This window comes from Amia ocellicauda, chromosome 7 (assembly GCF_036373705.1).
Source record: "Amia ocellicauda isolate fAmiCal2 chromosome 7, fAmiCal2.hap1, whole genome shotgun sequence".
Classification (NCBI taxonomy): Eukaryota; Metazoa; Chordata; class Actinopteri; order Amiiformes; family Amiidae; genus Amia; species Amia ocellicauda.
The window spans coordinates 35708239-35725931 of NC_089856.1; the positions used below are offsets into that span (position 1 = coordinate 35708239).

The 17693-nt window shown below is 33.3% G+C and overlaps 1 protein-coding gene across 2 annotated transcripts in view; it reads left to right on the forward strand.

The window, feature by feature from the left end:
• The first annotated feature begins 2955 nt into the window (after positions 1 to 2955).
• Positions 2956 to 17693, forward strand: part of si (sucrase-isomaltase) — a 42800-nt gene continuing 28062 nt past the window's right edge. Inside the window, exons 1-16 of one of the 2 annotated variants that reach the window (XM_066709381.1) lie at positions 2956 to 3146; positions 7358 to 7478; positions 8113 to 8201; positions 8368 to 8488; positions 8571 to 8680; positions 8816 to 8967; positions 9690 to 9861; positions 10254 to 10353; positions 10870 to 10982; positions 11233 to 11358; positions 12412 to 12543; positions 12779 to 12895; positions 15041 to 15154; positions 15600 to 15684; positions 16199 to 16316; positions 17039 to 17210. In XM_066709381.1, the coding sequence (XP_066565478.1) occupies positions 7358 to 7478; positions 8113 to 8201; positions 8368 to 8488; positions 8571 to 8680; positions 8816 to 8967; positions 9690 to 9861; positions 10254 to 10353; positions 10870 to 10982; positions 11233 to 11358; positions 12412 to 12543; positions 12779 to 12895; positions 15041 to 15154; positions 15600 to 15684; positions 16199 to 16316; positions 17039 to 17210 (1842 nt within the window). In that variant the 5' untranslated portion in view covers positions 2956 to 3146. Of the gene's footprint in view, positions 3147 to 6310; positions 6349 to 7357; positions 7479 to 8112; positions 8202 to 8367; positions 8489 to 8570; positions 8681 to 8815; positions 8968 to 9689; positions 9862 to 10253; positions 10354 to 10869; positions 10983 to 11232; positions 11359 to 12411; positions 12544 to 12778; positions 12896 to 15040; positions 15155 to 15599; positions 15685 to 16198; positions 16317 to 17038; positions 17211 to 17693 lie in introns of those variants that run through there. The other variant, XM_066709380.1, reaches the window with a different exon arrangement.

Consider the following 17693-nt stretch of genomic DNA (forward strand, 5'->3'; position numbering starts at 1 on the left):
TCTTTAAGACTGCGTGGCCAATACTGTGCTTCGACTGTGCAATGAGGAATTTCTTTGGTCCGGCTACAAAAAGTCACAGTCAATGTCATTTTTCAACAGTGTACAACTTTGACTGCTTCATAACTTAAAGGAAAATCAATAGTGTAGGGCGTAGGACGGTATTTTAAATAACATTTTCTTTTAATAGATTCTTCAGCTTTCGGTTGGGATTCAGAGCTGGCACCAGCACAAGGTTCTGCTAGCTGAAAGCAAGGTTGCTATGGAAACCGGAGTACAGTCCACGAGAAGATGAACACTCCCTCTGTACAGAGTGTCGCTGGGCAAGGGAGACGGGAGGCAAGGGCAGCGTACTGAATCTTTCATTGTTTTAATAAAGTCTATGTTTCTTCTTGTTTGAATCGCGCCACACGAGAAGGAACACGGTGCACTCCGACGCCATCCCACAGTGCCTCTTGCTCACATCTACAGTTCTGGTGGCACTTTACAATAATGGGCACCAGCAGAACGCAGTGGAAGTGCATGAGGCATTCATATGCGGTTCCTGTGGGAGTCGCACATCATTTCATTAAGATATGATTCAAATTCTTGTTCTATATGGCATTGAGTGGACTGACTTGAAGAGTTGGTTGTTATTAGACATCAAGTTGTATAGTAGAGCTCAGGGTCTGGGTAGGACTGGGTAGAGGCATTTTTTCACTTCTGTCAATTCATTCCGGCAGCTGCTCAGCCACTGACGTTATTTATGCGTGTGTATGCATTGGAATTCATAACTTGATTTCGGCGGTGATGGTTTTTAATTCAGTCAGTAATTTAATTCAGCTGTCAGGGATCCTAAAACACTTTTTTTGTTTATCTCTCTGGCTTGGTGGAAATGGAAGGTGACACTTTTTTGAATAATTAAGTACCAAGTATCTGTCCCATTCCCTCTGAACCAGAGTTTGCCGTCTCTCATCTATACAAAAGCTGAGGCTTTCTTGGACTGCCCAGCTCCTACCCTGACTCACACTGTCTCAATTTAAGCCCATTACTCACTGAGAAGCCTGTTTGTATTCCCCTATTATTACCTGATAGGAGATTACCAAAGGGTAAGCCCCAAAAACACAGGCGTGTGCTGTCATGGGTCTATGAGTTTCTGTTACATAAGATTGTAGAATATTATTTCATTATTTCACCATTCATGTGGGAATGATACAAAGGCCCACGAGAAGACATCCGTTATCAAATATCGCAACAAATTAAGATCATGCAGCACCTGTTAATATTTTTACTGCCTAGAACACCGATAGATTACTTTTAATATATGCTCTTGCCCTTGCCCAGCTCCAGCTGATAGGCTTAAATACCATTTAACCCGATAGGCCTACATAAATCACCTAAAGGCATTTAGATGTTATTTAACCTTGTGCCCTTATGATGCAGTTCCAGAAAACAATGACAATTTAATCTAGGATTATTAGATTAAATAAAACCTGTAAATTATTACCAAGAAAAGCTATGTCATGGTTAATTTCCACTGGGTGAGAAGTATCTGTTAAAGTACTACATTTGTTATTTGTATTTATAAATCTGGGCCATAGCATTTGAACATTACTGAAAAGAGAAAGACAAGATGTTTAAAATATCAAATAAACAAACATCAATAAATACGATAATTGTGGTCATTTACCTTTCACTATGAAAAATTGCCACATTTTCAGATTTAACAGTAATGTAAAGCAGATGTTAACTCTACTAATCTCCTAATCTGGGAGTTGTGTAATGCATCATGTATATATAATTAATTTAAACAAACAGGTGGTCCAGGACTCCCTCTGTAATGAGCATCTGTTTTGTTTTCTCATCTGTCCTCTTCAGGCTGGTTGGTTAATTGAAACCCTGGCATTTGCCTATATATATAACAACAAATATGTAAGATTGACTGTCTCACTTGCTTTTGATGATAGGAATAACTTGTTGACTGTGATTCACCTGGCAAAGTGAAGGCAATGTGTCAGCTTGGCTAAATATTGATTGGGGAAGAAACCACACAGGATAAGAAAACAAAATACAAAATCTGGTGAAGATCAGCAGACCATTAAATAGAAACAGATTGGTGACTCCAATTTTTAACTGACCGCTTCAGCACATTTTAGAAATCCTAGTCAAATAAATAAAAAAGACTATTAGGTTTGCTGGAAGAAGAACATGCAGAGTGAATGAGATTCTCTTTGCATCACATTCTTCATAGAAACATTATAGCATTCAACTCACTCTGGAGTCATTCGACCAAATTGAGTAAAAGCCTTAAAATAGCACGCTCTGAATGAACTTATTTTGTTTTGCTCTCTCGCTTTCTCGCTGAAAGATAATTGTAGCACTGTCACTTCTGCTGAAAAGAAAGAAAATGCTAAATGAAAGGCACTCAGAACTTATAATCACCAGTAGATACTTTTAATTAGTATCAGATTAATGCCCATTTATTTATGATTTGGATTGTACATATTTTGTCAGCTCAATTGGGCCAGTAAATAATTACTGGTTAAGAGCTTTTTGCAAAGTAGTTACATCTGACTATAACTGAGAAATATGAAATTAAATTATTTAATTTCCCACATATATATATATATATATATATATATATATATATATATATATCTTGACAAGATAATCCTTAATAATAACACTTCTTATTTATTGGACTGCTTTAAAACTGTTTTAATATAGAAGGGGGTGTTTACATGTTTCTCATGCAAAATGTCTAAACAGAACAACCAAAGAGAACACTTGCATTTATCCTGTGCATGTAATGTAATAGACATTATCATTATGCAACAGAATATGTAAATAATTAACTAAGTACTTGTAAACCTATTCAGCATATATAAAGGAGAAGATATGACTTTTCATCTGAAATACAATAGTCTCTGATACATCAAAGACAGATAAAACATTGGCAGCATTTTTTATTACCTTTTCAATCTTAGTTTACAAACTAGAATTTGAAAAACATTAATGGCAAAAAAAATTATATAATCTGATTGCTCTTCTTTCACAGAATATTTAACACATTGCTGCAATGTTAAAAATAAATTAATAATCCTTTGGACTGGACTGGAAGCATTTTAAAAAATACTTTGACGTAACAAAACCCTTGGAACCAGCTGAAGGTGAATACTAGGTAGATTATTAACAAATGAATAAGTATGAGTGTCATTTTCTTCAACAGGGAAATCTAGGAAAGGTAAGACTAGACAAATACAAAGGCTTGATTGTAATTAATAGAATGATTGCAAATTAAATGTTGTTTATTCACTGTAATGGGAACAGATCAAAGAATCACCTTCATACAAACATAGCAATGTTCAAAGATTGCTTTACAGACAATCAAGTGACAGAGTTTAGATGGTTTTTTTTTTTGTATTATTGCATTTGTAATTCAAAATAAGTGTTTGTACCAACTTTCAATATACATACCACGGTAACAGAAAGCCTGCTATTCACTGTAATTGGCATTTTTCCACTTCTCTGACTGCAGTTATTTTTCATATTACTATTAAAACCTTCCCAATTGCATACATTGTGTATGTTGTGATATATTTCTGGTGGTCATCATTTTACACTTCCTTGTGTCTTCAGTAGGTGGTTGAAATGGTTTCAGTGGATCTGAGATAAAACATAAAACCCACCTTTTGATGATACTCAAGAGTTGTTTATATTGAAGATGCTATAATAATAATAATAATAATAATAATAATAATAATAATAATAATAATAATAATAATAATACATGCTTAAATGCTGTAATAGAAGCCACCAAGTACTAAATGTGATTTTGGCTTTTTTACACTCCATATTCCTTGTGTATTATTGTATATTTAAGGTGGAGAAAATGCTTACTGAATTGTATATATATATATATATATATATATATATATATATATATATATATAACTGATGGGTAGTATAGCATATTTAATGCATTCGATGGGAAATCAAGACATTTATTTGTTACAGATAGTAGAACTACTCATTATGCTACTTCTATGGTCCTTTGAATAAAAATCAGTTTCATCCTTACCTTGAAATGCAAGAGGCATACATTGACAGCACGTGGCATGTAGTGTGTAATCCTGAAATGGAGAAACAGTGGAAAAAGCAGAGAGCCTGAAGGCAACAGGAAACTACCAGCAATTCTTAAGCATTGAAGGCTATAGTTGGTTGCATAACAAGACAAACCTATCCTGATACCCCTAGAAAACATGAAAGAGAGGCTTATAATGGTGTGCTAGTTCAGATAGAGAAGGTCAGTTAGGTATTAAGTGTGTAATCTCGTCAGATGTCCAATTTCACAGTTAAAGTAAATATTTGATACAGCAACATCTGAAGCAATATATACATATATTGGCCAGAAAAGGTTTGTGAACCCAATGATATGTACAGAAATTCAATAGTTTTAACATGATTTTCTTTACCAGGGTTTATATTCAGAGCCGTTTCTAGGCACAAGCGACATAAACGGACACGTAGGGCCCCCGGCCACTAGGGTGCCCCCTAGCAAAATATTATAATAAATAAATCAAATACATTTTCAATGATTTTCTATAATTGATTTTCATAAATGATAACAGTGATCAGTTTTCAAAGAATCATGGAGTCAAACATCATAATTTATTTGTACATATGTGTGCTTATACAAACATGTACCAGATGGTAGGCTTAAGCCCATTTTTAGTTATATGTTGTACCAGTGAGGGCTGCCCCAAAATCAAATCCTGCTTAGGGCCACAATAAGGCTAGAAATGACACTGTTTATATTAACAAATTCCATGTGAACCCTGGTGTTATCAGCTCAGTTAATGGGGATAATGAGAATCAGCTGTTTGTCACAAACTTTGTGAGTGTGGTCTTCACCACACAGGTGTTTGGAAACACCTGTAAGTACCTCAGAAAAGCAGTTTTTGATGCTCATCAGTCTAGAAAGCATTACAAAACCATTTCTAAGGATTTGGTGCTCCACCAATTAGTTGTCAGTCAGTCTATAAATGGAGAAAATTCAAGACCACAGTCAATCTCTGAACAAACTAACAAATCAAGAATCCCAGAGTAGCAAGCAAGGATCTGCAGGCAACTCTCGCCTTGGCTTATGTGACTGTTCATGACTCAACGCTCAAATGAAAACTGAACAATAATGGTGTTTTTGGTAGGATAACCAGGAGGAAAACACCACACTCTAAAAAGAACTTTGAAGTTCACCAAAGAGCACATAAATGATTCACAAGAATTCTGGAACAGTGTTCTCTGGACAGAGGAGTATCAAGCCATGAGCTGAACCTGAAATGAAAATGGGTCATGTAGCAAGACAATGCTCCTAAACATACAAGCAGATCTACAAAATAATTTCTGCAGAAGAAGACACTTCACGTTTTAGAATGCCCTAATCAAAGACCTAAACCCCAATGCTCTTTAAGGAGGAATTGTCCAAAATCAATGTAAGAGACTGACCAACAGTTACAGGAAATGGTTAGTTGAAGTAATTGCTGTTTAAGGAGGTGCCACTATAACTGAATCTAGAGATACACATACTTTTGTACATTAATATTGAATATTTAATATTTTGTGGAAAATAACTATTCAAGAACTATCATGTCATTGTCTCATTTGTTTAATCAAGTAACCTTTATCTATAATTAGGACTAATATTAAGATCTAATAACATTTTAAGTTTAAGATATGGGTTCACATATGTTGTCTCACCACTGTATATGTACACTAGTGCTTCTTCAAATGAATAATGCATTGATTACAGTCAAATCATCTAGTCCTTCCTTGTTTACCTTTTTGGTTACTTTTTTGAACACAAAAATGTAAATGAAATTAAATGTGGACTAAACACTGTCTGTTACTGGGAAAGGGACAAATGTCATGATGTGGACAATTAAAATACTTCTGAACTGTACTCTATATAGTTTACCAATTTACAAATCCTTCTATTATTCCTATTTGTGATCAAATAAACTTTGTCCACTGATAACAAAAGATCCTATGACCAAAGTTATAAAATCAACACACATTTTTTGGCTAAGAGCCAAACTTTCTTATAGCTGATTGTAGAAATAAGATAAGCAGCATCAGAAGTTTGTGTTTGTGATTTCTTTTATGACGACTTCTTATGGAATACAGCCCCTAACACCATGTCATCGCTCTCTAAGTCTTTAAATGTATGGCATTTTTACAACTGTATTATAAAACAATATATTATTATTTAAGGCTCCCATAAATGGGGTAAGGGTCCATCAGAAACAAATATAAAGTGTTTAAGCTGTAAGGCTATACTCTTTCAGGCAAGGTTAAGGCATGAGCAGCTGAATGGTAAGGAGCAGGGTTATATAAAATTATTAAATCAATTTTGATACAAAATGACAGAATACCTGTTAACCAAAATCAGTAATCTTTAAAACAACATGACAAAGTAAATTAAAAATATACTTTTTATTTTTGACCTGGGGTTACACTTTAAACCTACAAGTTGCTTTACTGTTAATATTATTTATATTTTTAACTCTTTTGGGAATGTGATTATATTCATTGATTTAAATACAAGTGGTTTATTGTTGTAGTATATAAAATTAAGAAATCTCAGTGTCAGGATTCTCTTATTTGAATCACCTTGAAATAGCTGTTCTGCACAATTTACTAAGCTGTTGGCTGTACTTTTGAAATAATTTACCTTTTTATTATTAAAGAGAAAATGCATATTTTATGCTTACAGAACACAACTTGGGATGTGTAACTGAAAAACAATTTCACATATCATTCTGTTAAGAACAATACAGAAGGAATGCATGCTGATTTTGTCTGTTAAAGTTAAAAATTTAAAAATATTGTTCAGTGACCTTGTACTTATCTCCAGTTCCTGTGATGTTTTCTTTTACTGAAATTAGTGGACCTACTGAGTAACTACAGGTAGTGACAATAATACAAGTACTTTGTACAGTACCAGTACTACGAATATGTAATCCAGATTGTTGATTAAGAAATAGATTAAGGTTTCAGTTGGATGTTACATTCCAGTGCTTAGGTTACACAGATAAGTAAGTTGAAGCTTGTGACACACATCTATATATATATATATATATATATATATATATATATATATTATATATATAAATGTCAGGTTTAAGATGGTGCCTTTTGCAAAACAGATTTCGAAACTGCTAAAGCAATTGGAATAATTTAACACTGTGGGATTATTTTTCATAATTTTATTAGGCTTACCATATATATATGTTTGTATGTGTGTGTGTGAGAGAGAGATAGAGATATTGCAATGTTGGATCTATCTCCAATGTAACAAAATACCTTTTTCTTTCTTCATCAGATGGGGAGAAAACATTTTTCAGGGTTAGAAATCACTCTTATTGTGCTGTTCCTGTTGGCTGCAATTGTTGCCCTTGTCTTAATAGTCCTTTTGGCCACAGGAGAACCCGGTGTCTTGCCTGGTAAGTGTAATTGTGTCTATTTTGTGTTTTCATGTATTTGCACAAATGTGTATTTAAATATTATACTACAATCTCCATCCCAGTTTTCTTTAAGAAACACATTTGTGTAATGTATGGCATATGGAATGGCCTAGTTAATACATTTAATCTGTTACATAATATCAGTGAGCTATACATATCAGAGCTATGAGAAATGTATCAGTTTTTAATTAGATTCCTACATATCACTGTATATTCAAAGTTTGAGACACTTTAATCAATCGAAAATGCAAAAAGACGGAAATTCCCTGCGTGTAAACTTCACCAATGGCAGGTGGAATTAGTAAGAACATATACTGTCATCCTATAAAAGAGCACAGGACATACTAATGTGGGCTTCATTATTTTGCGTGACTTCTCTCTTTGCTTCTTTTGAACCCCTTTCTGACATTCTCCTGTAACAACAGCACCAGACCTGAATGCATATTTAATTTTCTTCTGAACCCCATCCTTTCAGTATCATCAGAAGCCCTTTCATTGGCTCGACATAACATGACATGTAAACTTCCCCCATTGAAATAAAGTGAAATGGCAACCTCCTAATTCATAACATAGTTTCATGTGTAACTGTTGTCTTTTTTTCTTCTTTTTTCAGAAGAAAACACTCCTCAGTTCCTTCCAGAATGCCCGAGTATTCCACAATCGGAACGGGTTGACTGCTTTCCGGATGGAGGAGCATCAAAGGTCAGCACCACATATTCAGTTTGGGGTTCCCTTGCTGTTTAATCAGGAACTCTTCATCCACTTTGAATCTTGAATATGTAATTTTATTTCAATATTATGAAATATAGTATAGTATAGCAAATACACAATAACACAATATATTTGTTTCTGCTATAACTTTTAACAGGACGCATGTTTCTCACGTGGATGTTGCTGGCAGCCTTATAATGAAACATTGGTGCCTTGGTGCTTCTACTCCAAAAATCATGGCTATGAAGTAATAACTGATCAAACCCCCAACCAGCAAGGTGATGTATGTTTAAGTATAGAATAGTATTCTTGTGAAAATCCTAAGGCTTTCATTAAAACTGTAACTTTTCACTTTTTAAGGATTCGAAGCAAAACTCAGAAGACTTCCGGCACCTTCTATTTATGGAAACGATATTGAGCATGTCACTTTTTCTGCAGAGATGCAGACACCCAACCGTTTCAGATTTAAGGTTTGTACACATCTGGATTTCCCCTCCCATTAACATTCATATCTATATATGGTATTAATTGCTGTATTGTTTAGGTATGGGCTTCTTGATGTACACGTTTTAATCTCTCTCTGTGTTATACATTATTTAATACAGATTATCGATTCCAACAACAAAAGATTTGAAGTTCCTCATGAGCATATACAGCCATTTCATGGCCCACCAGCATCCAATCCCAATTATGAAATTGAACTTGTCAAAAACCCATTTGGATTCAAGCTTAGAAGAACATCTTCCAAGAAAGTCCTGTGAGTATTTCCTTTTTTATATAATTCTATTTCTTCTTCTTCTTCTTCTTCTTCTTCTTCTTCTTCTTCTTCTTCTTCTTCTTCTTCATTTCATGATAGAGAGCTTGAGATTAATCAACAATTAAATCATTTTAATGAAATCAATGATTTTATGTGTGTGTGTGCAAGCATGGGATGACTGAGTTTGAAGTCCAAGTGTTATCAGTCCTGTTTGAATGTTATCTTCTAATAATGTTTCCATATCATAAAATATAAGAACTAATCTTGTGCATGACTGACTAATTGGTGACTGATATTGAAATAATCACATTAATAAAAATGTGTGTAGTATTTAAAATGTATCTATATTTTGCATGAAATATAATGCAGATAAATGAAAACCATATGGAATAAATCGTCAACATGACATGTTTTCAGCATGGAAATCTCTTGACGTTTCATATTTTGAGTGTAGTTGTATAGGAAACAATATAAGCTTAACAGAGATAAGCTATAAGAGATAGTCAGATGTAATCTTGACTAATAAGGTCTTTAATCTCTTACCCACATTGTGTCTCATTTTAATCATTACTAAAATGCTGCATGGAGTTCAGGAAATTCACTACTACTTTTACAGATAATCCATGCTGTTTTGACACGTGTGATTGGACACAAGGATACATGTCTTGCCATAAGCCAATGTTTTATTCATCTTGAGTAACTTAATTGGTTTGCTTTCATAGGTTTGACACAACTATAGGTCCACTTCAGTTTGCGGATCAGTATTTACAGTTGTCTGCAAGACTACCTTCTCATAACATTTATGGTCTTGGGGAGCATGTTCACAGAAATTTTCGTCATGACACTAATTGGAGAACCTGGCCCATTTTTACAAGGGATGGATTTCCCAATGGTGTAAGAATATATTTTTTCTTTAACCAGATTTTATCAACCATTTTCCTACAGCACAGAATCATTACCTGTTTACCTACCTGTGTAGTGAAGTAAATGAGTTATTACCTCAGGGTACATGGAAAAGACAATGAAATATTAAGCTTCCCAGAGACGGCAAATCAACAACACTGAGTGATTCTGGCAGTACTAATTCTATACAGCTTAAAAACACACATACACAAACATGCACCCTCAATAGCTTGTTGGGAAATGTTAAAGGCTATGAAATTAACCTTATCCAAATCTGAAATATATATGTATATGTATATATGCCTCTGTTTTCTGCAGGCCATTGTTGTTTAATAGTGTAGACAGTGATTCAAACATTAAGAATTGCACTGACTTAATTTCAGGAAACACACAACCTCTATGGACATTATACATTCTTCTTGTGTCTGGAAGATGAAAGTGGGCAGTCCTTTGGTGTTTTCCTCATGAACAGCAATGCTATGGGTAAGAATCCACATACTGTTTCCTATAAATTCTATGTGTATATATATATATATATATATATATATATATATATACAACTTTTGTATTCAGACCTTACATTATTTATGTAATTATGGACACCTACAAATTATTTATGAACATGTCAGATAATTCAAACTCTAAAATGATTGATTCTAGCGAAATATACAGCAAACTATAGGCAATCTATAGAGGAAATCCTTTAAAGCCCTTCCCAGGGCATCCCAGAAATGTGATTAATTATCTATGAGCTCATCTCAGTTCTTTCTCTTTTTTTGTAGTTCTGTATTGATATTTGTCTCATTTTAATTAAAACTAAAATAGCATTATTATTATTATTATTATTATTATTATTATTATTATTATTATTATTATTATTATTATTATTATTATTATTATAAGTAGTAGTAGTAGTAGTAACAGTTGTTGTAATAGTTGTAGTGTTGGCATTATGAACCTAAATTGAAATGTACATCCTGTTTTGTTTGAAACACCCAGAAATAACTATTCAGCCTGCACCTGCTGTAACCTATAGGACTATCGGGGGTATCCTGGATTTCTATATTTTCTTGGGGAATTCTCCAGAAGCAGTTGTTCGGGAATATTTGGAGGTAAGAATGTAGGAGAATTTAGGTTAATCTCTGAGTAAAGAAGACGATGTTTGCACTTCTATTTAGGAAATGTTACATAGTATTTTCATGAAAACAAACTGGTCTCTCTCTCAGTCTGAAACAAGGTTAATAATTGGGGTATCAGGCACTTTGATACCTTTTATATCAATGTCAAGAGAGCAGTCAAACCAGAAACTTCACTGCCAGCTTAGATAAAATTATTTTTGTTTTATCTTTCTGTCTTTTTTAGCTCACTGGAAAGCCTGTGATACCGGCATACTGGTCTCTGGGATTCCAGCTTTCTCGCTGGGACTATGGGAGTCTTGATGTGATTAAGGAAACTGTGGAAAGAAACAGATTGATTGGATTGCCATATGTGAGAGACGTGGCCTTTGAGGGGCTTTTATTGTTTTATTGTTTTATGTGCTATTGGTATTGGTAACTGTCCATCTGGCTTTACATCTGTAATTAATCATTACACTCCTTTACATTCCTTACAACTCATTACATTCCTTTTCAAATGTATAGTGTCTATTCATCGCAAATAAATTCAAAAATTTAATATTTAGATTAAATTGGACATAGGTGTTTCAAGCCATTCAAAGTAAGTGAAATGTGACAGATGAAAATATTGAGAGACTGGTACTTACACACATCTGGGTTTAACACGGGCACAATAACATTATGCCAACCTGAATCAGATGTAATTGAGTTATTAAGTTTATTTTTCCCTGTGCATAATCCCTAAGAAGATTCATTCAAGCTATAGAGAAAAATAAATTGAAACCAACTACGATGAATAGCTTTCTCTTATATTTTAATTAAATCAAGTGCACTGGCTTAAACAAAAAAAAAAAGAATATAAACAGAACAGAAAGCACTAGATATGGGCCAGTAGTACATTGTTTTATTATTATTATTTATTATCTCAGCTAAATGAGACTGTATGTAAGATAAACATAGCATGTAAGATAAGCTAAAGAAACTACTTTGAAAACTAAATGAAAAGCTGTTAAGTACAATAAAATAAAATTAAATCACTCAGTTAAGAGCAACAGATTTATTAATTGTAAACCTACTTCAATTAAATAATCCTGTAATACTATAGCTCATAACACTAGTTTTAAAATGAGGAATAATTCAGTCAAGTGGTTGTAATTGTTCACCTTAATACAACATAGCTCAACAACATAATCCATTCAAAAATGAAGTGTATGCATACAATGGAATGGTTTAAATGAACGTTTAAAGGAATATTGCCACTATAGAAGGCAGGGGAATCATTAAAGGTAATGTCCACATTTAATCACATTTAAAAGATAACATAATTACAATTCCTAATAAATGGCTAGGAACCTCTTTTTGGTATTGTGATGTCAGTTATTGAAATGATTTATTCCTTAATTTTCTACTTTTTTTTTCTTTACAGGACATCCAATACACTGATATTGACTATATGGAAGACAAAAAAGATTTTACGTATGATCTTGTAAATTTCCGAGATCTGCCTCTCTTTGCCGATTACATGCACCAAGCTGGACAAAAATACATCCTCATATTAGTAAGTTTGTTATCTTTAGTATGTGATAGAAGCTTTGTTTTCCCAATTGATTTGTCATCCACTAAGCAAAAGATAATTTAAATTGCAGCAATTTCTTTCAGGAATTTGATTTAGGCTTCAAAGACCTCCATTCTCCTTTCATCAAACTATGAAACACGGGTCTCTAATGGATTAATGACAGTACAAAACAAACACATCACAGTGACATGCTAATCACAAGTGGTTATGTTTTCAGGATCCAGCTATTGCTATCAGTTCCAGAATCAATGGACCTTACCATTCTTTTGAAACTGGCAGCAAGATGGGCGTGTGGGTCAACGAGACTGATGGCAGAACCCCCCTTGTCGGAGAGGTAATTATTTCAATTATATATCATATATGAGAAACCAGCCAATCACAGAGCAGCATTTCCATCATTCAAATACCTTTAGGAATTACATCTCTTATACAATACAAGCCCCTCCTTCAAGTGGCCTATTAACTTATAACACAGGGATAGGTAGAATATGTTTCCTAGCAAAAAAAAAGATACAAAATGTAATTATCATTTGTATTTTATTTTATAATTCTTTCAATATTTCAAAACATTAAGTGCTGTTCTGTAATTGGATGCCTAATGATTTACCTTTCTTAACGCTTTTCAGATAAAATGGTTACATTTATGAGCAAGGCAAAACAAAATAGATAAATCATTATCAGCCCCACGATGTAGTTTGTTTTATTTCAGTTGTAAGTGCAAGTCTTCAGAATGTTTTTCATGAAACTTTAAAATACATGACATATCGGCTGTCTTAGGCAATGTAAAATTCTGTGTCATCTGTGGACTTTCTTTATATTCTGATGCTAATTGCTTGATACGTTTAGAGTATCAGTTGAGCTTCAAAACCATAGCACTTCAAAGTTGCTTGCAGCAGGAACCAGGTTACAGCTTTGTTTCTGATACAAAGCCCCCCCTCCCCAAGAAGGCTGAATAGGATTGTTATATGTATAGTGTAAGTCCTTAATGTCAATTAAAACACTTTCAAAGGATTCTTTTTTCAAAGAGTGAAACTAATTTGTGACTTCTGCCTTCTTCCATGCTGATATCTTTCCAACTAGTGAATACACAGTTAAACATTTTTTTATGTATGTTCTAAGTAAGATTCATTTATACAATTTGTTTTCAAATATATATAGGTTATTATATGGCAGTTCGAATATATCTTTCATATCATCAACATCATCATCATTAATTATAACTAGCCGAATCTACTTTTTAAATGATTATGTTCCTCCTAGGCATTTTTACAACATAATTAAAAGGACAATATTTAAACTATGCCAAATGTATGTCATTAGTTAATGCACTTCCATTTAACTTTTTCTATTCGTTATTATAATGTTGTATTTATTTCCTTTTGGAAACAAGATTAATACAATTTGTAAGAGGTTCATGGGATGTTCGAATTATTATTTTTATTTATGAACATTGTTAGATTTGAGTAGTTCCTAAATAAATAAATTGGCATGTGTAAATCCATGTTAAGCTTGTCTGACATGTTGCTTAATGAGGCCTCCCATTGTTTATAACCCAGAGTCAGTACGATTAAACATTTGAACGGTACCCATATTTCCTTCCCCTGCAAAGTGGTTATGATAACAAGGCTTTCCGTTGCAAAAGAATAGATAAAGGAAAATGCTGAAAAACAATTTCACTTTGAAACATTAAGAAGAGCTCTTTTTTTCCCATTCTAATTTTATTGATTAATGTCCTTGACACAAAACAGCAGATTGTTGTTACAGGATATTTTACACTTTGGACAGAGCATTTAATGTAAACAAAACAGAATACAAGACAATCAATTAGCCTCATAGTGCATGTGTAATATATAACTAAAATATGACCCTCTATCTGCCTTCAATCCTCCAAAAAACAATTGTTGACAGCACTCACTTCAACACACACAGAAAAAGAAAACAAATGGTGGAGTAAGACAATGACAATGTAAAAACAACACTGTTTTATCATAGCATGGCAAACGACTTTGACATTTAAGTTCAACATCAATCAAAATCAACACCCTCTGATAGGAAATTACAAGACCAGTAGTTGATGGCGTATTTCTTTTACATACAAGAAAGAAGAATCTGGCAAAAAAAAGGCCAGCATCAAATACCAGTTTTATAATTTGTGGTAGCCCATGTCTTGACTTTTTGATATAATCCTGACTTTAGTCTCAAAAGACCAGTCCTGTTCCAGTGGTAGGACTGGGTCAATTAAAAGATTAGTTCTGACGGAACTGCTGACGTTTCAAAAGTTTCTCCTAAAGCCTGTTGAAATACTTTCCCTGTTTAATATACTCTGGCAATGTGAAACACAATACATTTACATGAGAATTGGAGACAGGAAAAAAAAATGTTTTCACTTGTACAGGCACCCAGACAGCTGATAAATATTGCCATGAAATCACAGAATTGTGTACAATCATATTCTCTCTTCGTGTGTAACATTGTACAGGTGTGGCCAGGTGACACGGTTTTCCCAGACTACACTAATCCACGGTGCACTGAGTGGTGGATTGAAGAAGTTGAGAAGTTCTACGGAGAAGTGAAATTTGACGCTCTCTGGATTGTAGGTTCCTTCATTCTCCTTCCCTTGGGTCTAGAACTGAGTTCAGATCCAACATTCGTACTGAATACTTGTTTATGGCAATTCATATGCCTGGGTAATATGAAATGTACAGTATAAATATATATATATATATATATATATATATATATATATATATATATATATATATATATTACTGCAAATTACCATTGTGTAAAGCCATCTTACCAGTGGAAACAGAAGACATGCTAAACAACTTTATGAATGTTATTTATGGAGAGTGAATATTGCTTCAAAGCTCATCCTGGATTAAAATTGTGGATAAACATTATCCTCTGTAATATCATGCAAGCGTACTGTTTTAACCTTTTCAGAAAACAGACTTTTGATCCTTTATATTCAAATTATAATTATACTATTTACACAGTATGTATTTTCCTGTATGCCCTCCCCTCTTTCTTGAAAGGATATGAATGAGGTGGCAAGCTTCAAGAAGGGTTCAGCAAAAGGGTGTGCCGATAATAACTTAAATTACCCTCCATTTACCCCAAGTAAGTATTCTTTGATAGCCAGTTGTACACTTCCATTGATATATTTCAATTGCATCTTTTAATATATAATTAACATATAAATATAAAAAATAGCAGTCCACATGTGTCACCATCTTGAACCTTTGTCAATGCACTTTTGGGAGACAGCTTTTCTATGATACTTCCACAAACCTCCGTATGTGAATAAACAGACACAAATGCACACATACACAAAAGAGAATGAGAAAGAAATAGACAATTTTACACTGTTTATTGTACATAAAATTATATAAAGCAAATAATACTAAGAAAACAATCTGATTATTGAAAACTGATCAAAAAGTTGCATATGTTTTCATCTTATAAAGTGAATATTCAATTATTTAGTTTTCAAGTACAATAAGGAATTTGGAAGATGCTTGTTTTAACAAAGTAGGCAAAACACGAAATGAGTTATTGTTTCATTCAAATACATGCACATCCTTACATTGGATTCTTGTCTAATTCACATTTTTTTAAATGTTCTCTTTTGAAGGAATTCTTGACAATGTTATGTATTCCAAGACTCTTTGCATGGACGCAAAACAAACTTGGGGAAACCACTATGACGTTCACAGTCTATATGGCTACTCGATGGTTTTATCAAGTGAGAAGTAAGACAACTTCCTTTTGTCAACCTTTGGTTTTTGAATTTACAGACATAAAATCTTCTAAACAGATATCAAATGAATTCTTCAGTAAGATCAGATAAACAAAAGATTAATTTAAATTGTTAGTTTCCTAAATGTAAAAATAAAAGATAAAAACTGCAAATACATATTTTGAAGCAGTAAATATGATACATTTTCAGGTTTTTATTTTTTAAGAAAGAAAGCATTTCGTCTTAATTATAAAATCAATATAAATCTTGTTAATAAATTATAAAAAAAGGCTTTTAGGGCACTATCTGATTACTATATATTGAGTCAAGTGGATGGTGATTTATTTTAATTTGTTGTACAATATGTTTTCACTATTTCCATCTTTCCACTATTAAACATAGATTCAGATATGTCAGCTTGATTCATAATTAGATTTAGTTTATTTCTTTTTTTAAATCCATACTATTAAGTTTGCTGGTGTTTTGTTTTAATTGTAATTTCATCTTTTTTATGTGCATGTGTTTTGCACTGCAGGGCCACCATAAACAATAAACATAATCAAATACATATACACTAGCGGTTATTTAAGGACTTATAGTCACCAAGAAACAAAATAATTATCATAAATGATGTGAGGTCGTGGCGATTTAATGGTAGTAACCAATATGATCATCGTCATCATCATGATAATTATAGAAATAATAATGTGATTTTTTTTTCTCCCTTCCCATCAGAGCACTCAGACGTATTTTTCCTGACAAGAGAAGTTTAATGCTGACAAGGTCCTCGTTTCCTGGAACGGGCAAGTTCTCAGGACATTGGCTTGGAGACAATGCTGCCAATTGGAACGATATCAAATGGACAATTCCAGGAATGCTTGAATTTAGTCTTTTTGGGATTCCTTATGTAAGGGTTTTGTTCCAGACCTATTTTATTTCTTTTTACTCCTCTAAACAGACCTGTCAGTTTGTGCTCTAGTTGATACTTTTAGTGACAGAAAAAAATATCACATTTTTAGATTTATATGTTTAATATTTAATATTCATACGTATCCTACATCACATCATCACCTATGTCGTTGTTACTGGATTTCATTAACTACTGCGTCTATATTAAGTTACATTCAATGATATGAAACTAGGGAAAGTACTGACATTGCACATTTAATGTAGCACTCCTCCGAGTCAGCTGTCAGCTCAACTGTCACAACTGAAGGAGATGGTGGAACATGAAATACAGTCTGTCTTTGTGTTTCTTCCACAGCTGATGATTTGCAATGTGATCTTATACAAGAGATAGCAGGTCTGGATTTCTGTGGCGGTTTAATTCAGTTTTCTATATTATAGTGCCCAGTATGTTCTGGATTTTCTAAAAATGTAAAACACATGT